Below are 25,263 nucleotides of genomic sequence, written 5' to 3'. Positions count from 1 at the left end.
TAACTTTTTAATTTATTCTTTGAGAGTTTCACATCATGCACCCCAATTCTGCTCACCTCCTAGTACCCCCATATTCTCCCCTCACCCCTGCAGCACTCCCCCACAAAAGAAAACAAAATAAAGAAAGCAAGCAAATAAATAAAAACAACAATAACAACAAAACCCAAAACAAAACAAAAACAACAAAAAACTTCTTTGTTTCTCTTTCTTTCCGGTCTCTCCAACATCTCTTCATTCATCCTGGTGGCTTTGGGGGCCTCAGTATGATCTGTTTTATCCTTTTGTCCTATCAGCTTTACTAGCAAATGTTCATTGCAAGGAGTCACTGATCTGGTTCAAGGCCTCTGGTTTCTGGTCCACCGTCCTCACTGAATCCTTACCAGAACTCCTCTGGGATACCTTGTGGTCACCCTGAATCTTGGAGATCCTGCGGGTATCATTCCACAGGATCAGTCCCTTCATGAGCTCCAGGAGGTCCCAGATGGGATAGATGCTAGGATGGGTCAACCCAAGGCCCTGCTGTGGGCCTGGTTGGTAGCTGAGCTAGTCAGTCTAGTCCACTGGGGTTGCCCTCCTCAGGCGAAGGGGCAGAGTCAGCTCGGCCAAGTCCATGCCTGTGGTGAGGGGTAGGACCAGCTTTCCCAGGGCCAGTGAAGGGCTTGGGGGCTCAGCATGGCCCTGTGATTTCATCTCGAATGGTTCCTAAGGCCTCCTGAGGTGACACAGACCACAGACCTTAACACAGTCCCCAGATGCAGCTGGACCACGGACCTAGACAAGGCCCGGCCCTCGGCAGCAGCTTGGGCCCGAACATGCTGGCTCTGGGATGTGGCCACTGGAAACCACCAAGGCCTCAGGGTGCGGCCCCAACCCTGGACTTCTATGTGACTTTTGGTGGCTTTATGGGACTTAGACTTCAGCACAGACCCCAGCCATGGTAGGACCCAGGACCTAGGCAACGTCCTTGGCAGCAGTGGGGTCTGGATGTCACCACTGCCCCAGGTGGCAGTGCAGGCCACTCAGATAGGCATAGTCCCCAGCTGACATGGCCCTCATCTGCAGCTCTGGCCTGGCGGTCACCATGACATTAAGTAGCAGCACAGGCGACTCAGATCTGTATGCATCCTGGCCCTTGGACACCAATCTAGACTCAGATTGCAATCTGACCCTGGGCATCCTCAAGGCCCTAGGTAAACCTAATGATTCTTGTCACGTAGTAAAAGTGAATGGAGGAAGCAGTCCCATCAAGTGACAGTATCAAGCTGGATCAAAGCAAAGTGAACGCCGGGTGGTGGTGGCCTTTAATCCCAGCACTCAGGAGACAGAGCCAGGCGGATCTCTGTGAGTTCGAGGCCAGCCTGGTCTCCAAAGCGAGTTCCAGGATAGGCGCAAAGCTTCACAGAGAAACCCTGTCTCGAAAAACAAACAAACAAACAAACAAAAAAACCAAAAAACAAAAAAAGAAAAACAAAAACAAAAAAAACCAAAACAAAACTAGCAAAGTGAAATCCAGATATTTGCTATGGAAACACAGTTGGAAATAAGCTGATAGAGTGGAAAAGTCTGTAGCATGAGAAAAGCCTCTTGTCAGAAAGCTGTGATGCTGCACTCATTGACTTCAGAGCTGAATTGTCCTTAGGTATAGGCAGCATTTTGTTTTATTGTAAAGAATTATTTTGTAGGGCTGGAGAGATGGCTCAGGGGTTAATAACGCTGGCTGCCCTTCCAGAGGTCCTGAGTTCAGTTCCTAGCAACCACGTGGTGACAGATACCCATCTATAGTGAGCTCTGGTGCCCTCTTCTGGTGTGAGGTGTACATGCAGGCAGAACACTATATACATAAATAAATTTTAAAAAGAAAAGCTTTATTTTGTCGCAGTAAAATGGCAATCCACTAGGAAATGCAACAATGACAAGCATATGCACTGCTAAAAAATCCACAAATACATGAAACAGAGCCTGAGAGAAATGAAGGGATAGGAAATTCGACAATAATAGTCGGAATTCGGTGTTCTGTTCTTGATAACAGATAAAACAGCAGACATCTATAGAATTCTTCTCCCCCACACCAGAAAAATGCACATTTTCTCAAGAGCATATATAAGGTAGCTATAAAACAAGCCCCCATAAATTTAAAATAATTGGAATAATGCAGTGTACATTTTCTCCAACTACAATGAAATTAAAAATAAATAATAGAAAAATGAAAAATTTATAAATACATGGAAATGAAAGAATATATTCCAAAATTGGAATGTGTAACACGAATCTTAAAAGATCTTATTAATGAAAAAAAAAAACAGAATCAGATATTTGGGTGAAAGCTGAATGATCAGATAAGCAGAACAGCCAGTCATTAGTTTTTACCTCTTTGAAATTCTCAGTCTAAAGAGAGTGAGTTGCTGTTTCCTCATGCTTTATATACCTTTCTCTGCCCAGACATCACTTTCTGGGATTAAAGGCGTGTGTACTTCCCAATACTGGGATTAAAGGTGTATGTCACCACTGCCTGGCTCTGTTTCCAGTGTGATCTTGAACTCACAAAGATCCAGACAGATCTCTGCCTCCTGAGTGATAGGATTAAGGGTGTGTGTCATCACTGTCTGGCCTCTATGTCTAATCTAGTGGCTGGCTCTGTCCTCTGATGCCCAGATAAGTTTTATTGGGGTGCACAATATATCACCACAGGAATGGGTCAGAGAAGAAATCAGAGGAAGTTAGAAAACATTTTGAGATCAACAAATGTGAAGGCATACAACCACAACCACACTTATTGGATATAACTAAGCAGTGCTTTGTGTGAGATATATAGCCCTGGTGCCTACATCAGAAAAGAAAAATCTCAGATCAATAATCTGTCACTTTCCCTAAGACACTGGGAAAAGTAGAATAAACTAAAGTTAAAGAAAATAGCAAAGACAGGAGAAAAATACCTAAATAGGCAATAGCGACTTTAGTTCTTCAAATGGCACAAGCCTTTAATCCTAGCACTTGGGGGTAGGAGACAGAGGCACGTGGATCACTATGAGTTCCCTAGTCTACAGAGTAAGTTCTCAGACAGCCAAGGCTACACAGAGAAACCCTGTGTTTAAAAAACAAAAAAGAAAAAAAATGATGACTGATCATGAAGAATACTCAAAAAAAAAAAAAAAGTCAGGAAGGAACAGGAGACATTACTGCTGACTGTACAAAGAGAACTATTCTGAGGTGGTATCATGGGTAACTATATGTTAACACAACAGAGCATTCATGAAATGAATACATTATAAAGAAGACTTTGATAAAAAATCTTATTCATAAGGAAAATCTAAACAGTCCCATAGCAAATAAAAACACCAAATTACTGATTTAAGACTTCTAAAATGACCAAGCCCGGATGATGTCATTGGTAAATTCAACCAAACATTTAACAAGTAATGTACATCAATTCTTAAATAATTCTAAAATATTAAAGGAAAAGAAGAAGCTGCTAAATTTATTAAGAAAGCCAATATTATCCTTGGTACAGTCAATATTATCAAAGGTATAAACCTCCTTCAAGCTATAGACTAGTATCTCAAATGTTTTGTTGAAAGTTATTTATAAAACCATGTGGTAGGTAGTATATTTATAACAGGTAGCAAATCATAACATATTTATCATACATTCTACATTTTGGTGTTTTCCTTGAAATCATCTTTGGCCACTTGGCTGTTGTTAGAACTGGCATGTTACAGAGTGAGGCTATCAAGAGCTGGATATGCGTAGAGGGTGGGAGGTTGATGGGAAGCCCTACAATTCTTGATCAATTTGTTGAGTCAGTGAATCTACAAAGCCAAGGATCACTCAGTTTGAGACTTCTCCACATGTAAGAATGATAAAAATCATTTAAAATCTATCCATATTTGAGTTTGTCATTACTTATAACCGATAGTATTCCATTAATTAGCACCCAGCCCTTAGGGCAGAACTAATAGTCATGAAGGACACAGATGTACTCATCTCAGTGATTTAGACTGGTAATGAGCACTCTCCTCCAATTTCCAAGAATAAATTGCTCACTGTTAGCATTTTAAACATCGATCATGCCCAATGGAAGATACATTCCAAATAGCCCTTTCTTCAACAGAATCCTCCATATCAAACAGCTGAATATCTGATTGATTCAAAGACTGCTATTTTTCTCTTCTAAAATACTGTCACATGTGAAGTTGATATTGCTGAAGGCATAGGAATGGCATAACACTGAAGAGTGTGGCAGTGGGACAGTGTAAGGATGATCAGTGTATATAGTTCTACCTTACTTGGCAGAGCCTTAAGTGCAACTTAAATGGCATTGCTCAAGACTTGAATTCCCTTTAGTTGTCTGGAAATTTGGGGAGATAAGTAGTTGCCTCTCCATCTTCCCTTATCTTTTTTCCACCTATATCCAACAAACCTTAGAAAAAAATAATTTTTAAAAGTGTACCTGAACTGAACATGAACAACCATTATTCTTTGTCACTGCTCTCTAAACAATATACCCTAAAGGCATTTACACAGCCTTTATATTTACTAGGTATAATAATTAATCTAAAGTGATATTAAGCAATGGGAGAACATGTATAGGTTATATAAAATCACATAGCACTTTACATAATATCAGTAAAGAGACTTGAATATCAGTAGAGTTTGCTATCTTTGATTGGTCCTGGAAACAGCCCAACATGGCTACTAAGTAATGAATGTATACAATAGCATTGTATCATATATTTTACAAATGAAAAACATTTAAAATACTTTATTCATCCTTGTGTCTCAGACTATCTAGTCATTCAGAAATAAAAGAGTTGTTAAATACTTTATTTTGTACCTATTTATTACTAGTACACAGAAATTCACTTGTTTTATACATTAATTTTTTAATTGAAAATAGATTTTTTTCATACAATATATTCTGATTACCAGTTCCCCTTTCCAAACTCCTCTCAGATTCTACCCCCTCTACATACTAGAAATAAATAGATGGAAAATAAAAAAATTAATAAATACTATTTAAGGTAAAAACCAAACAAATTGTAATGTAGAATAGTGAATTATATAAAGAGAACAAAAGTTATGGGGAAAATAGATTCAATCAAATAAACTCTATAGTTTATTATAGTTTGCAAATATTAACTTTGTAATGATTACAGAGGTATCATGGTATTGTAAGACTAGGATAACCTGAGTGAAAAAGAGTTCCAGGAATTTTCTGTCCTGTTTTTGTATCTCTTCTGAAATCTATTTTTTTTTTCAAAATACAAAGTAACTATATATATATATATATATGAAATAAAAGTTGCTTCTGTTACATTATGTCATCTGATTCCTCATCTGAACAGTTACGTTTGATAAGGCCTTGTGGACATGACACTTTCTTGGTAATATTAATTTTGAGCTTTAAGATGCCTGGTATAATTAGTCACTATTGTTAGAAGTTTTTGTAAGACTCTGAAATACAGAGATATTTCACTTGATAAAATCTAAGCAAAGCCTTTCATTCAGTAGATCCAATGGGATGGTTGGAGTAGAGAAACAGGTGCTCAGCAACCTGGAGTTAAAATCACTAAGACATTTCAATATGTAAGACAATATAAAATAAAACTTAATTTTTATACTGTACCAAAATTCTAGCATCAATTATCTCTATCATGTTTTGTTATTACTCTTTTATTTTTGTTTTAAACTCAACTAAGCCTCAATTAGTATTTGTTACTTAATGCTCTGCTAGAAGCTGGGTGGAATGAGTCACAGAAATGTTGAGGTTACTGTGGAAATACAGAGAAAGATGATGTAACATTGTCTAAAAGAGGGAGCGCATGTTTCATCAACCAGGGAACAATTGACCAAAGTTTTGAATGATGAGCCAAGAAGATAAAGGCATGTAGCAATGGGTGGAGAAAAAGATCCCAAGGAGAGAATTGAGAGCTTCAGGAGAGATGTGCATCCCTTTACCTCTAGATTACTGCTTTCACCATCTTGGTGGATTTTTAGCTCATCTCTAGTCCTCAAGTTCTTTATTCTGCAATGGCTAGAGAACTTCCTAGTCCTAATACTGATGAAATATTCATTCTAGTATTTCCAAAGTGCTACCCCCAGAAATCATGAATCAATATGGTATTTCAAAGAAGTACTCCAATTTTCCCAAATCCTGGGGACTCCTAGAGTGTAAAGGCTGTGATATGAGAGCCAGGGGAGGCATCTATCTGCTCTTCACTGTATCCCTATCATCATTTGTTGACGGGATGGGCTGTTTAAATGCTATAATTATATCAAAGCTAAAAGCAATTTAACTTTGTGGAAACTGGCAGATTTCTACCCTCCCTGTGTCATGCCTAAGCTGTCTTTGGGAATTACTTTTCAGCATTAAACTGAAGGGTTTAGCAAGAGGATGATGCCCTGCTAGGCTCTACTCTTCCACAGTCTAAGGCAGAAATGGAAGGTTTTACATGTAGTTTTTATTTTGAGGAAGCAAAAGAAATGTATTTATTTCTGACAGAAACAATTTTACAATATTGATCTTTAATAGTTTTTAAAAATTAGCATACAAGCCGGGCCGTGGTGGCTCACGCCTTTAATCTCTGCATTTGGGAGGCACAGCCAGGCAGGGGATCTCTGCAAGTTCAAGGCCAGCCTGGTCTACAAGAGCGAGTCCTAGGACAGGCACCAAAGCTACACAGAGAAACCCTGTCTTGAAAAACCCAAAACCAATAATAATAATAATAATAATAATAATAATAATAATAATAATAATAATAAATAATAATAAGTATACAAAGTAATGAGTTTTATTGTAACATTTTAATCTATACTTCACATTTGTTTACTCTCCTTTGCTCCCCTTCTCTGTACCACCTGCTCCCTTCCTCGTGGTCCCCTTCCTTTTCCTCAGGAGTATCTCATGAATTTGTTCACTCTTTTCCCATCTTTGGATCTCTTTTGACAGTTTTATATCCTCCTTATAGTTTCATGATATCAGTTGTGAAACTGAGGTTAAAGACATCTGCAATTGTAGGTATTGCTTTAACAGTCTCTGAATGATTATAGTCCCGGGTCTTTGTTTCTGTTTGTTTGTTTTTTCAGGAACCTACTTCCCAGGTTCTTGATATCCTTGCACTAGATATCAAGAAACTAGGACTCATACTGGTGATAGCTTGATGGAAGCAGCAGCCTGGTAAGCTGCTGTTCCTCCTTTTTGGTAAGAGAAAAGATGAGTAGAATTGTGAAGACTTCTAACCTCAGAATGCCTCCAACTAGCTGGATTATCCCACAGACAAAATGAAAGTAGCTCATGATCACATCGGAATTATGGCTCAACAATAGGGTGGTTTCTCTGGTTGAGAACCAGCAGGTGGACCCTCCATTTACCTGGACTACCTTTACCTAGACAGTTGCTAATCTGTATATTGGTTCTCATGTTAGAGAGTAAATACTTCCATGTTACAAAGTTGAAAAGCCTCTAAAGTCATGTGGCCTTAGGAAAATCTACCCAGTAAAACTAATTTGAAGACAGTGTAGGTCAAAAGTCACTGAGAGATGTACTTTATATTTGTGTATATCATTGTAAATTTTATCTCAAATAAAAAGAACTATTGACAAATATCCAGTTCTTGGTACACATGCTGAATAGTTTAGGGACAAAGTATAATGACTCTACAACTTCTCTGAAATGCACAATATATACAGATTTATGAATGAATAGAAGGATATATAAATGAGTAGATTTACAATAGAATATAACAAAATACCTGTTATAGAATGTAAGTGATAGATATTTGAGCACTTCTTGTAGCATTTTTAAAAACATTCCGTAAGTTTGCAAATATTTATAATGAAATGCTGTAATTAGAAAGGCCTTTGTCTAGTGACAAAAATATAGATGCAGGGACGGCCTGTACATGGAACTAGAGGTTTAGCCAAGCAACTTTGCTAAGACTATTTTCTCATCTATAAAATGGGCACAACAACACTCTAATCCCATTTGGTTATTTGAAGACTGAATAATTATTATTAGTAAAGTTTTTAACTTCAGGGCAATGTAAAAGTTTATTAGTTAAAATTTTAGAAAATCATTTTGTATATGAGTCATTGATGGCAAAATAGATTGAACTGACTTTTCTTAGGTTTCAGATTCTAAGGAATGAAGAATTTATTAGCACCTGATGACAAGTCCACATGGCTGAGGGTTTAGCCAGTTTCTTCCTAATCCAGGCATAGTTTATCTTCTTCTAAGAGGCAGTAAGACTCATATTGACACAAATGAATTACATTTTATTTCTATCTTCAGAATGTCCTACTTTTAAAAGCTTGATTCTGCCCAGGCTTGGAATACAGCATAAATACTGTCTGGATTCCACACAAAAATGTCTGATACCTGGCTATCCAAAACGATCTAGTGATGTGATTTTTACAAAGATGGTATCTTTCCTCTCTTTCCTCCCTCCCTCCCTCCTTCCCTCCCTTTCTCCCTCCTACTTATTTTCCTTTTTCTGACAGATTCTCACTCTGTAGGTCTGACCGACCTTGAAATCCTGACTCTCTTATCTCTGTCTCCTATGTACCAGGTTATAGGTGTGGGCTACCACACCCAGTTGAAGAAGATGCTCATTAATCATCATGTTCTCCAACAAAGGTCATAAATACTATAGCATAATTAATAACAGGCTGTAAACTTTGACAGTTGGAATGAATCCTTTGTATCACACAATCACACAGCAGAGATTTTTTTTTTCAGTCCTTAATGAAGCAATAGTGCTTACTGTTCTTGCAGAAGATCTGAATTTGATTCCAGTGTGTCAGGCAACTCACAAGTTCCAGGGGATCTGATGCTCTCTTCTGCACTGTACACACACACACACACACACACACACACACACACACACACAGAGAGAGAGAGAGAGAGAGAGAGAGAGAGAGAGAGGAAGAGAGAAAAGAATTGAATATAAATGGATAGAATGAAAGAGGAAAAATCATGAATGATGTCTAGCTTTTTGGTTTGAGCCACAAGGAAAGAGTTTTTTATTGAGAAGAGAAGGGACATACCCAGAGCAAGTTTGAGCAATGGAGACAGGAGTATCAGGAACTCAGTTGTTTATAAGTTAACATTAAGAACATTTTGACGCTGGGCAGTGGTGGCGCACACCTTTAATCCCAGCACTCGGGAGGCAGGGGCAGCCTGGGCTACAGAGTGAGTTCTAGGACAGGCTCCAAAGCTACACAAAGAAACCCTGTCTTGAAAAAACAAAAACAAACATACAAACAAACAAAAAACAAGAGAGAGAGAGAGAGAGAGAGAGAGAGAGAGAGAGAGAGAGAGAGAGAGAGAGAACATTTTGGCCACCTGAGGCCAGATATTAAATATGGAGTCAAATGTGTGTGTGTGTGTGTGTGTGTGTGTGTGTGTGTGTGTGTAACAGTTGTTGTAAAAACCTGTTGGGAGGCCCTGCTGGTCAGAAATTGAGGTTTACCATGGCCTGGCAGCTCTCTCCAAGCTTGGCAACATGGAGGACTCCCTTCCCCCAAGTAGGGGCTTCCTGCTCCCTACCTAACCTTATCTGGAAGATGTCTCTAGGCTTGGATGCCTGATTTACCTCAAGGATATTGCTTGACATAGTTCCCTGGAAATGCTTTCCCCTGTTGCCCACATGATAATTAGATTAATGCTCTAGTCATTTTGATAGGGCCATGCTTCCACTAATCCAGCTATATGAAAGGAGTGTGCCACTTAATGCAAATTAAGGTTTATCCCAAGTCTTCCCAATCCTATGTATTTCCTATACTGTGTAATAAAGTTGAGTTGTCTCACTGAAGTCATCTCCTGGAGGACTATCTCCATCGTATCCACTGAGGTCTGATCCTGTTCCCTGATTCTGCTCCCTCCACCCTCATGGACCAGTGGCCAACAATCCTCTGGAAGGAGCTCTGCCAAATGACAGATTTCCAAATGGTGGTTGTTTTAAATGTAGTGATGTTTTATAAATCAGCAATAAGAACTAGACATGGGTGTATTCTATTTGTTTAAAAATGCAGAGAGAAGTCATTCTTTCATAACCAATTTCTGTACTTACACTTAGATTTTGAGGAGTTTGTTTTGATCACCCATTGCTCTGCAAGGAAAAAGGAGACTCACAAATATCTACTATAGGTATAGTGAGGAGACAAGGTCAGATTATCATGAAAGATAGACAGCACTAGGAGAGCCAGTGATACCACTGGAAAAGGGAAAAGATGTAGGGGTGGAGCCTTGGGTTGCCATTGTTTGTAGGTCAAAGACATGAGCAGGAAACAAGAAAAGAAACTAGAAAGAAGTAGTTATTGACAAAAGAGGAAAATCAAGGGCCTCATATCCTAAAAGCCAATAGAAGGAATGTCTTTAGGAAGATGTGTACCAGTGTGTTTTTCATTACTTATTGCAAACTTGAGGTTGAGTATTTACAAAGAGTTTATTTTATTGACAGTCTTGGAGGCTAAGTCTCCAAACAACAGAGTATTTACCCTCGAAAGGGGTCCCTTGAATCCATTATCTTGTGGAAAAGAGCAAGAGACATTACCTTGTGGAAAAGAGAAAGAGATCGCATACAGACGAAGAGAGTTACTCAGGAACTGGATTCACTCTTGTAACTTCCTCTCATGAGAACTAACTCAGGGTCTCACAAGAACTACCTTCATTATTTCTAAGGGCAGTCTCTAGTTATCTAATGACTTTTCATTAAGCTTAGCTCTTGAAAGTCCTTTCACCGTGGTACCACCATACTGAGGACCAAGGCTTTAACATGTGAACTCTTGGAGAAAACACTCTGTCAATATTCAGACCATAGTAAGGGGGAGTGAATATTTGTGACAAATACTGCTGGTAAGCCAAACAATGTGAAGATTGATAAATTGTCATTGGATGAAGGAATTCAGAGTTTAATCTTGAATTTACTGAGCTCCTATTATATACCAGACACTGTCAAGTATACTCCTATGTAGCAGTAGAGGGGAAAGGGTTGATGGCTAAGTTTAATAAATAATATTGAGCATCGCCATGGATAGTAAAAGAAATGAAGTTACTAAGGACATTTAATGGTGTATGGAGACAATCTCAAGAATTCTAGTTCGTGCATTCCAGATTAGATGTTAATACAACTCAGGAAGGTGAAGGTAAAAAGACCAGTTACTGCCTTCCCAGGCTCATTTAGATTTTGTGTGGAATGATTCTGATTTTGTGTGGGAGATATTTGAGTTGCTGTATTTGGATTTTGTAGCCAGGTACATCTCTAGTTTAAGAGTTAAGCACATGATCTTTTATACTAAACAAAATAAAACTGAACAAAGTAAGGCAAATGTTTATTTATAGCCTGAGGAAAAGGCATCATGGCCAAAATTTGAGAGCAATGGGTGATCAAAACAAACTCCTTAACATCTTAGTGTAAGTACAGAAATTGGTTATGAAAGAATGACTTCCCTCTGCATTTTTAAACAAAGAGACAACCCCATATATCCAGTTCTTATTGCTGATTCATAAAACATTTCTACATTTAAAACAACCACCATTTGGAAATCTGTCATTTGACAGAGCTGAGATGGGACACAAGAATCAGTTGGAACAGACAGGCTCCAGGGAGAGTGGAGCCACCACGCAGCTGGCTCACTCACATGGTGGGCAAGGTGGTGAGGCAGCTCAGCCAAGAACACAGCAGACAGCCGCTTCTTATTACTTGAACTTCTCCATATCTACTCAGATTCCTGCTAAGAATGCTACCTAAATCCCAAGAGTGACAATTCTATTAAGACTGGGTTTACTCTCTAAGACTTCTTGAGCTGAATCTCAGAAAGCCCAGGTTGCCCCTTAGTCATTCTGTATTAGCTATGTAAGCCATTAGGTCAAGTCTAGATTCCAGGGGAACAGCATGAGATTCTATATCTCAATGGGAAATGTCATAAAAAATTTATATTAACCATTCATTTATTGTGTCACCTGTTAATTTACTGAAACCAATCTTTTCAGAAAATATTGCATATAGTGAGCTATATATCCACAGAGAAGTTATGTACCCTGCAGCAAGCTTCTGAAAGTGACAGACATTCTAAACTACCAGGAAACTTACCTCTAGGGCTCCCTATGTGCTTAACTCTGTGTCCACATGGCTCAAGGTCACAAAAGTATCTATGTTCTTTAATTCCGAATTGTTTAAAGTGAAACATGGAGTTGAATAGTTCACTGCCTTGGTGTGTCTGTGGTTGGATAGTGTTACATATGCAAAGCTCTAATATGTGAGTTTGAAGTTATCTGTGAAAATGACCTCACATTTTTAATTAAGTACCAAATAGCAAGGACAAAGGAACCCATAATACCCATAATCCATACTAACACTTCCCTTTAATGTTAAATGCCATGGGCCTCTTCACAACGGTGGTAATCAATCTCACTCCTATTACTGTTGTGTGTTTAGAGAGGCAGTGTGAATTAGGGAACACAGTCTTGTGATTAAGGATTGGGCAAACCTAATTTCCAAACTTGGTTTTGATTATTATAAGCTGGCAATCTTGATTAAGCTTTCTGTTTTCTCATTACTGAAGCAAGTTCAGTAGGAACATAGTGAGAGGGTGGATATAAGACACTTAGAATGCCAGGTGCTTTGACAGAGCTCAATTCATGTTGGGCAGTATTATGATTATTATTTTCTTGATTACCTTGAACACTACAGAATGATATACAGTAGGAAGGACAGCAGGGTTCTTGGATTCTGTGCTTACAATGGAAGCACAAGTCCTTTCAGGCGAGTGACTCAAGGTACAGTTTCTTCCTAACTCTTATGACCTTGAGAAGTTACTTAAGTTCTTAGCACCTCAGTTTCCTTATGTATACAAAAAATGGAAATAAATATCAGTTCAGCAAAATTGTCATGAGAAGCAAGTGAGGCAAAGTATATTACATGACTGACACCAAGCAGTGACTGACAATTTTGTTTGTTAGCCTTACCATTGGTGCTGATCGAAATAACTAGATTCTTCAAACTACTTTCCAGCTTGACTTTGCACTTAAAACACAACTGAGAATGTAGGTCTTTATTTCTTTGTGAGTCTATAATATTCCCTCCTCCATCCACCTCTCAACTGCTTTATTTTTTATATATAAATATATATTCCTAATTCTTATCTGTGGCATTAGATGTTTTCAATGTTGGGTTCTAAAATGTCCACATAGCTTAAAATTTTTTTTTCACTTTATGTTGTGAATTGTAAACATGTTCCTGGCCTGTATATATGTCTTTTGATGATTTTTTTTTTTTTTTTTTTTTTGGTTTTTCGAGACAGGGTTTCTCTGTAGCTTTGGAGGCTCTCCTGGAACTCACTTTGTAGACCAGGCTGGCCTCGAACTCACAGAGATCCACCTGCCTCTGCCTCCCGAGTGCTGGGATTACAGGCGTGTGCCACTACTGCCCAGCTGATGATTTTATAGTGTTGTTTTTTTGTAATTTTTGTTTTGTCATTCAGAAAGAAATGTTTGACTTTTATGTTTAAAAGTTTTTAGCCTTTCCTTTTGTGGATCTTGAATTTTGTTTTGTTTTGTTTTGTTTTGTCTGTTTTGTTTTTCAAGACAGAATCCCAATGTGTAGCTTTGGTTACACTGTAACTCACTCTGTAGACCAGGCTGCCCTTGAACTGATATAGATCCACCTGTCTCTCCTCCTGAGTACTGGGATTAAAGGCATGTACCACTGTGGGCCAGCTTGGATCTTGAATTTTATGCTATAGTTATGATGACTTTTTCTATGTAAATACTATTTTTAAAATACATATTATCAATTATTTTCATGTATAAATTTTATAATCTGTATGTTCTTTTGTTAATATAAAAGGATCTAATTATCATATGTATAACATAGTGATAATTATCCCTCATTATTATCCTTTCAAACAATTTTTCTATTTATTTCCCTTATTTTTCCACATAATTTTAAAGTTATTTGTCTGGTTTAAGAGATATTCTATTCACATGAAATTTATAGACCACCATAGACAGAATTGGAAAATTTTCATCTTGACATTTCTATCAATAGTATATGGATTTTTTTCTTATTCTAGTTTTATTTTATGGCTCTTGGAAGTATCTTAACACTACCTCTAAATTATTTTTTGCTTTAATTTTAAATCTATTCCTATGTTCTTCATTTTGGTGCTATGGTAAAGGGCTTCCTCCCTTCAATTATATATATGTACATAGTGTATATATATATATATATTCTTTAAAGATCTATTTATTTTTATTTTATGTTCATGAGTGTTTTGCTTTTATGTATATAAGTGCACAGCACATGTGCATGGTGCCTGTGGAGGCCAGAAGAGGGTGCCAGATCTTCTGAAAATGGAGTTATGGGAGATTGTGAGCCACCATGTAGGTGTTAGTCCGCTGAAAGAAAGGCAAGTGTTCTTATCCACAGAGCCATCTCTACAATCCATCCCTTTGTCTATATTTTAAGTTTTCAGTGTCTTTTATGATGCTGTGTAAAGTTTTAAATTTTTTATATTGTTAAAAATTGCTGATCTTGTCATGGTTCTCCTCTACTCCTTCTGCTTGAGTGCAAAGGTGAAAATCCATGGAAGTGATACGGGATATATCTGTTTTCCTTTTTGCTAAATTCAGTGGGTAAGGTTCATATACATTACTTAAAAGCATAATCCAGTCTTCTGTAGTGATTGCATTATCTAAATGTATCTATATGTAATTATCTAAATCTCAAGCATGGTCTACATAGCTCAGTGATTGGGTACTTTTTCCTACGGCAGTGGTAGCAGTCCCTCTGATCCTTCCACTATCATTTACACCATGACTGGTAGGAAGCACAGTCTTTATCCTCCTTTTGCTTCTGGATCAAGTCCTTTCCTCTAATTTCTGACAGGTTCCTTATTGCCAGCTGAGATTAGTTCCCTAGTATCCTTGTCTCATGGAATGGTCTACAACACTAGGTACAGAATCACAGACTTTTCTGATCTGCCTTTCTCTTTGAACTCTCTAACAGTTTATCATCCAACTACAAAGGTGCCTCCTGTGGTGATATTTTATTTGTGCTGAAATGTGTCAATATTTTATTTGTGCTTTAATGAACAAAATTTGCATGGAGATCAGAGGAAATAGTAAGCCATTTTAAGTAAACAAAGAAGTCAGGTATAGTAGCACACACCTTTAATCCTATCACTTGGCAAGCAGGATCTCTCTCTCTCTCTCTCTCTCTCTCTCTCTCTCTGTGTGTGTGTGTGTGTGTGTGTGTGTGTGTGTGTTCAAGGTCACAATAGGGAAGAGAGCCAAGTGTGGTGACACACACCTTTAATCCCCATACCAACTGTAGAGTTCTGGAGGTCTGTACAGACATGAAGTGACAGAGCTGGCCAGGAAGAGGAAGTGATGCAGCTAGACAGAGAGCAAATCAGATGGCAGAACAGCAAGGTATACAGACATGGGTAGACAGGAAGTAACTCACATTTGGAAGCTGCAGAGTTGGTGAGATAAAGTTGGCTGGTAGCTTTCCCTATTTCCCTGATCTAAGGCTTTCACCCCTATATTTGACTCTATGTTTCTTATTTAATAAGACCATTTTAGAAATTTGTGTACAAGCCTCCACATTTACAGGTATAGTAATAGTCATGAACAACTTTGTTGGCACAAATTTCCATGTTGATCAGTTTTCAATTATCAAAACAAAATACCTAAAAAATATAATTTTATCAAGATAAAAAATTATGGATGTAACAATTCTGGTTGTCCAAGGGTAGAATGCCAGTATTGGCTCAGGTCTGATGAGGATCTTGTGATATATGACATCTTAATGGTGGGAATATATGGGAGAAGAAGGGATCACATCACCAGGAAGGAAGCAGGAGTGAGGCTGGGCTCCCCAAATCCCTTCTGGGGTCATGAGTACAACTAACCCAAGTATCTTAAGTCTTACTTCTCAGGGACTCTCCTTCATTTATTTCTGTTCTCAGGATTAGTCTCACCACAAGAACTTGTCTGCATTTTATCTGTGCCGGAAGATTTTATAAAGGATGAGATTAAGAATGAAGAACAAGCCAGGCGGTGGTGGTGCACACCTTTAATCCCAGAACTTGGGAGGCAGAGGCAGGTGGATCTCTGTGAGTTGGAGGCCAGCCTGAGCTACAGAGTGAGTTCCAGGAAAGGCACAAAGCTACACAGAGAAATCCTGTCTCAAAACAAAAACAAAGGAGACAAAAAAAGAATGAGTAACAGTTTATATTTTGGAAGAAACTTTTAAAACAATGAATTATTCAAGTTCTGCATTAACCACTTTCAGTCAAAAATCTGAAAACTTTACAACTGTTCAGAAATAGAGTTCATTAAAAATAAGGGCATCAAGAGCTCTCCAACCTTTACATGGATATGCCTGTGAGGCAGGAGGATCAATTATCTTGGATAATAGTATTCAGGTAGACTTAACAACACAGGACACATTTTAGAAGTAAACAAATAATGGACTTAATCAGTGTGAAATCCTGTTTTGGTTTATTCCTGGGGCAAAAGAGGAGAGAAAGGCAATAGGATTAAGGATCAGAAAAGTTCAAGAATGAAGCTAGATGATTTCCAAAGTGGAAAAGTTCTGGTTCCTTGTCAATTGTGAGGTTGGGCTGCTGATACTGGAATCACAGAATACACACCAAGCTACACTGGAACAAAGGGGAGGACATTCCCAAGTTACTGCCTAACAGTGTTTACTTTTTGCTTGCTGTGCTGGGAAATCTTTTGCCAACATTCTATTACAGAGTAGCTGGTATGTGAAAGTGGTAAGCGTATTTCTGTGTGAGTACAAAGAAGCAGAAGAAAAGCCAAAGGGCTCTTCCTTGGAGCTGGTAGGGTTTGAGGCACTGTACTTTAGTCTCATCAAAACATTTGAAAGATCACTGACCTCAGATGTCTACAAATTCTCACAGATTGCTTTTGCCAATAGACAAGGCTGTTGGTTAAGACATAGCTTGCTGAGAGGCCCATGAGGTAAAAGTTTTACCGAGGATCATTATAACTTTATTCATACTTTAGAGGGAAAAATAGGTCCTTTTTGCTTCATTCTGTTATGAGCTCAGCAGAGTTTATTATTTCAGGGAAATATTTATTAAGACATAACTGAGACTCTTAGTGAAGCCAATTTCAACTTAGAAACATCTAAATATATCATAGCAAACAGAATCTGGATGGCTCCTCAGAAAGAGCTGTCGGGAAAGGCCACAGCAGTGACATTGTGCACCTAAAGAAGCTCCTGTGACTAAGTGTGTTATGGTCTTGTACAGTTACACTTATGTAGCTGTAGGGTCTGCCCTTACATAGGAATGGCTGTCTTATCTATTTACTCTTTCAAATTCAAACACTAGAATGCAGTTATGAAACCAAGGTAAGTAAAGAAAAGGAAAACTCATTTTGAAGGCATCTATGGTCAAATAAGATACCCAAGAATCAGAATAACCTAGGAGGTAAACAGTGGCTAGTGAAACAGGTACTTCAGGGACAAGGGGCATCTTAACAATGATCTGAGTGGATGATGTGTAGTGCTGTGAGTTCTTTTATGCCCTTTCTCTACATCCTGCTCCAGCCTGAGATTTCTGGTAGAGACTTTCCAATGTCTTTGGGGAAGGAATGGAAACGTTTAGGGGACCATACTATTTTACCACACAAGCCAGGCTCTTGAGTGTCCCTTACACCTCCCAACTGGATATACAAATTTGATTCACTGCGTGGAGGCCTGGCCCCAGCCAGCCCTCTCTGTTCTAGGTGCTTGGCACAACCTCACATTTCCCTCAGGCAGAGGTTGGCTCCCTAGGGTGACTGAACTAGGGGAGGGTTGCATGGAGTTCCACACACAGCTTTGCCAATTCCCTACAGCAAGATTGGCTATCTATCTATTCAAGTCTGTCCTCAAGGCAGGTTAGCTCACCATGTGACTCAGACCAGAGAGTCCTGACATGATGTGCAACACACACAATTGTTTTTCTTCAAGAACCTCATGGATCTGAGACACTATTTTGAATATTTTCTTGACTTTCTTTTTCCTAGCGCATCCCCTCAAATACTTTGTAACAGCAGGGGGCCAAAAAGAAGGAGAAATGTGAAATGGAAATAACTGGAATGTCTGTTTGAGAGATGCTGATTTCATTGTGCAGGACACCCAAAGCTACACTTCCCAAAGTGGTTTTTAGAAAGGAATACTGGATAGTCAAATTTCAAAGAGAGACTCCAGCCTCTAATCAGGCTGGGGGCTATGACAATGCTCTGCTAAACACCAAAAAGATCCTTTCAATCAGAAAGGCATTGCGTGTGCACCAGGGACAAGCATTATCTACCACATGATCTCAGCAAGCTTTACCATCACTTCTCTGTTTCTTCTCAAGCATCGTGAGTATAGCAAGTTTTTTGATAGGCTAAAGAGTTTGGTCTTTCACAGTCTTGTCCCCCCAAATGCTCGAGCGTAAATGAAAGAAAATTTTACCAAGTCTGTATTTTAGAGAATCTTGGACCTTGTGACTTTGTATGCATCTTCTCTTGTCTAGAGAAGAAATTCCCTTATAGCCACATCTAAGCTTTTAGCAGCTACACATGATGAAATATTAGCTGAAGTGCAGAGTCAACACTGTAAAACATCTCATGAGAGAAACTTTGAGAAAAGACTGCCTTAAACTGGGTTGCTAAGAAATATGCAGATTAAGGAGGTAGGAGATAGCTTCTTACCTGGGCTTCTTTGGGTATTCCATTTTTCACACAGGCAGTACTTTGCCATTTGCTTTGCTGAGTCTTGGGATTGTGGACAGTCCCATTAGTAACAGCACTACCCTTAGGATTGGCCATCTGTGGGAAGTTCTTGAGCCCAGCAGGTTCTCTTTCAGAGATCTTCTGGAGCTTCAGTTTTCAAATAGCTGAAGTGATGACATAAAGGACTTTGGGGCTGAGCCCTTAAAGGAATCCTACCAGTCAGGCTTTTCCAGAAGAAGAACCACAGTCTATCTATTGACTGAATCTTTAGTGGTTACCTTTTACTAGGCTACTCCAGTGGCATTGTGGATTCCATGGCAACAAACTTGCTTCTGAAACTACAAAGAAATTTGCCCTGTAAACTGCTCTGGGAGGCAGAGGAAACTTGGAGATAGGAAATTCCAGGGTCAAACACTGAGGAGGAGGGCTGAGAGGTGGAGAGTGCACATTGCTGAAGGGCTGATTACAAAATTTTCTCCTTTTATCATGCTCTCTCCCCTTTGCATTTAATTATTTTTTCACTGTAAGCTAAACTTATAATTCAAGATTTCTTTGTACTGGAAAATAACATTTATGAATGACTACTAGGGGCTGAAGGGGCAAGGGACTGGGGAGCTGTTGTCTAATGGGTACAGAGTTTTAATTGGGGTGGGAGAGAAACTTGTGGTCATGGGTCACTGAACAGGGATGAGTATATATGTAATGTCACTAAACTGTACAAGTAACAAGATTCAAGTGATCAGTGTCCTATCATATTAAATGTTAAAATCACAGCAGCAATACTTATAACCCATATATAAACATATGCACCATGCACCCATCAAAAATTCAAGACAGACAGAAATCAGTAAAATAGAACATTCTGATTCTTACCAGAAACACATAATTTTTTTTTTATCATATGACCTTAGAGGATCCATTTATCATCTCTATGTTTCAGTTTTTCTGCCTATAAAATGAGACAATATATTTGGTGAATTATCATACGTAGAGCAATAAGAAATGACACTTGGATTTGAGTTTTCCACTGACTCTTTTGTTGTGAGGTGACCACAGAGTCCTAGTCCACAAATATCTCTGGCTTACTCATTACCCCTTATTCTTTCAATATAACAGTCATCAGAAGTCTGTATCTTCCCTTTATCATCAAAGGGCACTGTGGTTTGTTGGGCAATACCAATTGTTTACAGCCCATTGAGTATTTCTGAGTCTACCTTTGTGGTTTTCCTCTGTTGATATCAGAAAACTTATCTGAAACTAGAGGCCTTAGGAGTAACATTCTAGGGTATGGTGGCACACTCCTGTGATCCCACTATTGGGGAGCTAGTGGTATAATGATTGCTAGTTCTAGGCCAGTTTGACAGTTTGGAATACGTAGTGAGTTCCAGGCCAGATTGAACTACACATTAAGACCCTCTTCTAAGTTTTTTTTTCTATTTCTTGTCTCCCCAACCCTTCCAGAACCATATTCTGATCTTCTTCTGAATGTTGAAACTGAGTTTTCTGTTCTTGAGATGAGTCTCAGAAATTTAGCCTCCTTCCACAAAGTAAGCCATAAAAACTAAAAATATATCCCGACGTTTGCTGTTTTTGAGCTCACCATAAAGTTCTCTGGCATACTCTGTGTGGTATTAGACCATATGACTCTCTTTTAGGTGTCCTGTCCTATACTTGGGAGGAGATATGCTCTATTGAGGGACTAAGAAGAAACTGAATATATAGTCAGTTTCTTAACTGAGTATAAAATGAATAACATAAATATTGGAATCGACTTTAACTCTTTTATTCATCCATCTGCATGTAACCATGTCATATAAAGATATAATTTAATATACTTGTTATATTTTTCTTGTTAATTTACTATGCTACTTAGTCTTTAAGCATAGAGATATCAGTCATGAATCTTTGTGAACAGGGAGGGGATTGCTCCTTTTCCTGTCTTTACACAGACTCAAGACGATTTGACACCAGGTACCTAAAAATGAAGTGCACTTATTGGGCCAATAGTACAAATGAATGAACAATCAAGCAAAGAAATAAAACAAAAATAAGAGGAAATAACATCTGTTGCCAGAGTCTTATATCCTGGATCTAAACTCTCTTATTTAAGGTTTGTTCCTCTCCAAAATGAAATGACTTCCAGAGGAGTTAATTGTAACAATAATGTGACCACATTTTTCAGCAAGAATCCCCATTTTTCCTATCCCTGGATGAGTAGAATGATAATTGAGTTAATTCAAAGTGTATGTCCAGCCCAGTGTGTTCCACCACAGAATTTTTATTGCATTTGTTCCAACCCCTGTCATCAGAGCATAACGAACTTCTTACTGGCCTCTTTCTTCTAAGGCTGGTACAGTGTGTGTTGAGCAATAAATCTTTGCTGGCTTGTTTCCTACTAAATTTTGCACAATGGAGAGATAAAGAAGTAGGAGAAAGTACAGATTACTGTTGGCCTCATGTTACCCAGAAAGAAAATGTGAATACATTGTGTTATTTTGGCTGAGTTCTATTGTTCTGTACAGAATTAGTAATAATATTTCGATCTGGATTTTGGAGGCCCAGTTTTGAGACCTGAACTGGCCTGTGCCTGTGCTGTAACTATCATGAAGCTGTATCCACAACCAGTAAAACTATGCTTTGAGTAAGGATATTAAGATAAAACTAATAAGTTAGAGGATAAAAGATCTTCTCACTTTTATTCTTTCACATTTCTATTTTATTTTCTTTATACTTTCCTTCTTTCTTTTCCTCTTCATATTTTCTTTCTATAAGGAGACAAAGGCCATATGTGAAGAAAATATCTCAAAAGCACATTGTTTCCCTCCATTCCCATCTATCAAATTTGGTAACCATGAATAGACATTTAGGAGAGATCTGCTACAAGGTCTCACTCCTGAACCTGCATGCTTTGTGTGTGGAGGCACCCATATGTACGTGTTTATATATGTTCATGTGTGTGCAGGTAGGTGCATGTGGAGAACAGAGGTCAATATCAGGTGTCTTCAACTTCCTTCCAACATAGTTGCTCTTTCTTTTTGAGATTATAATTACATCATTTCTCTTTTCTGTGTCCCCCTCCACACCGTCTCATATACTTCTCTTTGCTTTCTTTCAAATTTCTGTCCTCTCCCCCCCACTAATTGTTGTACATGCACATGTGTATGCATATGCATATATATTTCTAAATGTAACCTTCTCAGTTTGCATAATGTTGCTCACATATATCCTGACCATTTCATATTGGAAAGTTCCTGGAGAAGACTAATTCTTCTGCTCTGTGCATTCCTTAGTTATCTGCAGTTCTCTGTGCAAGGGTTAAAACCTCACGAGCTTTCCCCTATATACTTTGGTATTCTTCTGTTGATGTCCCTTAGATTTTTGAGACAGAGTCTCTCTGGGCACCTAAGCTTTAAGGATCCCCTGTCTCTACCTCCCAGTATTGATTTTTTTTATGTAAATAATCAGCATTTGAATACAGCAAGCACTTTGCTGACTGAGCTATTCCTCCCCCATCCTCACTTTTAAACCTTTTCTGTTTTAAGTGTCATAGTGCAATGCATATATATTGTTGCATGCTCACAATCACCTTGGTTCACCAATCTTTTGCACTGAGTACTTCTAGGAGTGTAATCAGTGGTGGGTCATTGCTTTGTTTCATCCATCAAAGTAAACGTGAGGTTCTGCTCAAGTGAATGGATATTTTAGGTTTAACAGTAAACACAGTAAATATTTAGCAAGATTTTAGTGTTTTTGAGTAATTAAATGAATTTCATGTTAATTATTAAACTTGATAATGGTTTGAATATTTACTGCACACTTCATTTTTGCTGTGTCTACAGGCAACAGCATTTTATCAAAGACCCCCAGTTTTCTTCTCTCTAAGAACTAAGACTTAGCAGTGCCTGCATATCTACTATTTAAGATATAGTTCATTGTTTAAGATCAAAGCAAACCTATCCTTGAGTGGGGAACAGCAAAATCAAAGCTAGTTAAAGATAGTTTTATGTTCTCTGATGGGTCTTTTTGTTTTGCCCAGGAGTCTGCTTCTAAGCAACTCTGTCAATGGAGCAGACACAAGAGAAGATGGACAATAAAGAGATGCTCCAGGGTTTCTTGGCATATTCTGAAGAAGCTCTTAGATACATGAGAGTTGTCAGCGAATGAACAAAATGAATGGTTAGAATTGTACAGAACTGAGTCAATGGAAATTTGTTGCTTATCCCATGATTCAATTTTTATCTATTTGATAGAGTAAGACTGATATGAAAACTAAAATTTCAAAAGATTAAGTGACTTCTCAAAGTCACAAGAATAATATGCAATGATAGTAGGTCATGAACTCAAAAGTATCTGGGCTCAGGGTGAGAGATACCAGTGTGTGTACCACGATATCTCCCCTTAAGATACAGGTTTGAGGAACATTAGCCACAAAGGAAAGAAATAACAAAGATTGTTAGGGCTTAAAAGATTTCGCTTGTGATGAAACAGTGAATAAATACTTTATTTTTGCCTTTTTGATGGAGTAATATCTTGTAATTCACTAAATAGTTACGAAGAATTAATGACATCTCAGTGTTGACTCATAAATCTACATAGAACTCAATTTTCCTGAAAAATTAAGTCTGAAAAAATTCCGAGAGTGTAGATAATTTTATTCCCCCAACTACCTCAACACCAAGATTTAAACACAATAGCATAAAATGCCAAGTATATGTGACCAAATATCAAATCTGGATTGACCAAGAAGTCATTGAATTGGTCTGAGAAAATAGGAAGTAGTCACATTAATTTGTCACTTATCAGGTGGAAATTATAGCTTTTAATCAGCTTAGGTTTAGAGCTTCTAATCAAGATCAAGATAGATTTTGTTTTCATATCTTCAGGTTTTGTGGACTACTAAGATTAGGAAGATTATATGCAATACACATTCATCATCTCACAGCTTTGCCCTGAAACACAACCTGGCTCCAGTTACTAGTTCCATCCACATCTTGTTCAGATTCTTTTGGCTTGGCTAGAGGTCCTTGAGAGACAGGCTACTGTGTGTTATCTGCTCTGTCTCTCCCTGTACCTGGGCAGGCCATGTGACCCTAGCTGCCCTTTTCTGTGCAGTGTGGGTCATGTGAGGATTTCATATTGATGGCATCTGACTTGTGCCAAAAAGCACAGGATTCATGAGTAAAGCATCTCTGTTAATATTTTCTTCTATTCTGACGTGTGTTCATATAATGGCCAGTGGGGTTGCAGCCAGCTGCCCTCAGCAATAACAATGTTTCGAAACTGTTATCAGCTTGCATCCTTTCCTTGTTTTACTTGCCCATTCTTTTTGAAAACCTCCCAAGAAAATCCCTGAGCCCAAATCTTTGTTTCAGAGACTATGTGCATGAATCTAAATTAGAACAAATGTACTCCAGATAGTCCAGCAGAGGTGTTGATTCCAGGTCCAACTGGGTTTTTGGAGTGATCAATACTGGCTTATCCTGAAGACTGAGTTGTATGACTGAGTCAGAACCAACAACCAGGGAGGGACTCTATATGGGACCAACCTAAGCCCTCTGTGTGTATGTGACAGTTGTGTAGTTTGGCCTATTCGTAGGACTTCTAACAATGAGAGAGCATGGAATGTCCCTAATGCTTTGGCTGGCTCTTGGGAACCTACTCCTCATATTGGTTTGCCTTGCCCAGGCTAAACACAAGGGGAGGTGCTTAGTCTTACTACAGTTTGATATGCCATACTTTGTTGATAACCATGGGAGGCCTGCCCCTTTCTGAACAGAAACAGAGGATGAGTGGATTGAGCAGGAAGGGAAGCAGAGGGGACATGGCAAGAGGGAACTGGCGGAGAGGAGGGAGGGAAAACTGTGGTCATGAATTAAAATAAATAAATAACTAGTTAAAATTTAAATTCTACACATTCTTTGAATAAACTCCCAGGGAATTTTTGGAAACAGAAAGTCCTGTTATGTTTTCTCATAAGATAGAACTGTGAACTAGACTTACATAGAAAGTGTCTACAATCTGAGTTGAAGAAGGACATCATCAACTTTGAGTCATCATCTAGAAACCTACAATTGGAGTGATGGATAGGTCCTGAAATATCTTCTAGAGTAACTTTTGTATGTAGAAGAAAATGAAACCATTGAATTGTCTTTTCTTAACACTTACCTAGAAAGAATCTGTTTCTATTCTAGTTAGCAAATGATGGTAAATAGAAATGGAATGCTCAGCACTTCCATGAGGAACAGATTTATTGGATCTGAATGTAAATGGAACTCACTGGTCTAAGATCAACATCCCAATGAGATTTTACTCTCTTTTGTAGACTCCAGAGAGAATCTGCTTTCCTGGGTTTTCTGTCTTTAAGAGGCCATTCAAATCACTCAGCCACTACTCCTTCCTCTCACCTTCAAACTAGCAGTGCCACATGTTTTTATTTTTCTTCAGTGACAAATTTCTGATTGACACTACCAGAAATGTTTGAAAAATCCCAAAGTGTGTAATTTTATGGATAATCTATTATGATCACA

The 25,263-nt window shown here is 38.3% G+C and overlaps 1 protein-coding gene across 1 annotated transcript in view; it reads right to left on the bottom strand.

The window, feature by feature from the left end:
- Sptlc3 (serine palmitoyltransferase long chain base subunit 3) overlaps positions 1–18,832 on the bottom strand; it is a 111,259-nt gene extending 92,427 nt beyond the window's left edge. The window contains exon 1 of the mRNA XM_036184305.1: positions 18,716–18,832. Coding sequence (XP_036040198.1) covers positions 18,716–18,832 — 117 coding nt within the window. The remainder of the gene's footprint in view (positions 1–18,715) is intronic.
- Between the last annotated feature and the right edge of the window lie 6,431 nt (positions 18,833–25,263).

The sequence above is a fragment of the Onychomys torridus genome, chromosome 4 (assembly GCF_903995425.1).
Source record: "Onychomys torridus chromosome 4, mOncTor1.1, whole genome shotgun sequence".
Lineage (NCBI taxonomy): Eukaryota > Metazoa > Chordata > Mammalia > Rodentia > Cricetidae > Onychomys > Onychomys torridus.
Note: the sequence above shows the minus strand (reverse complement) of the source record. Positions and strands in the feature narration are given on the sequence as shown.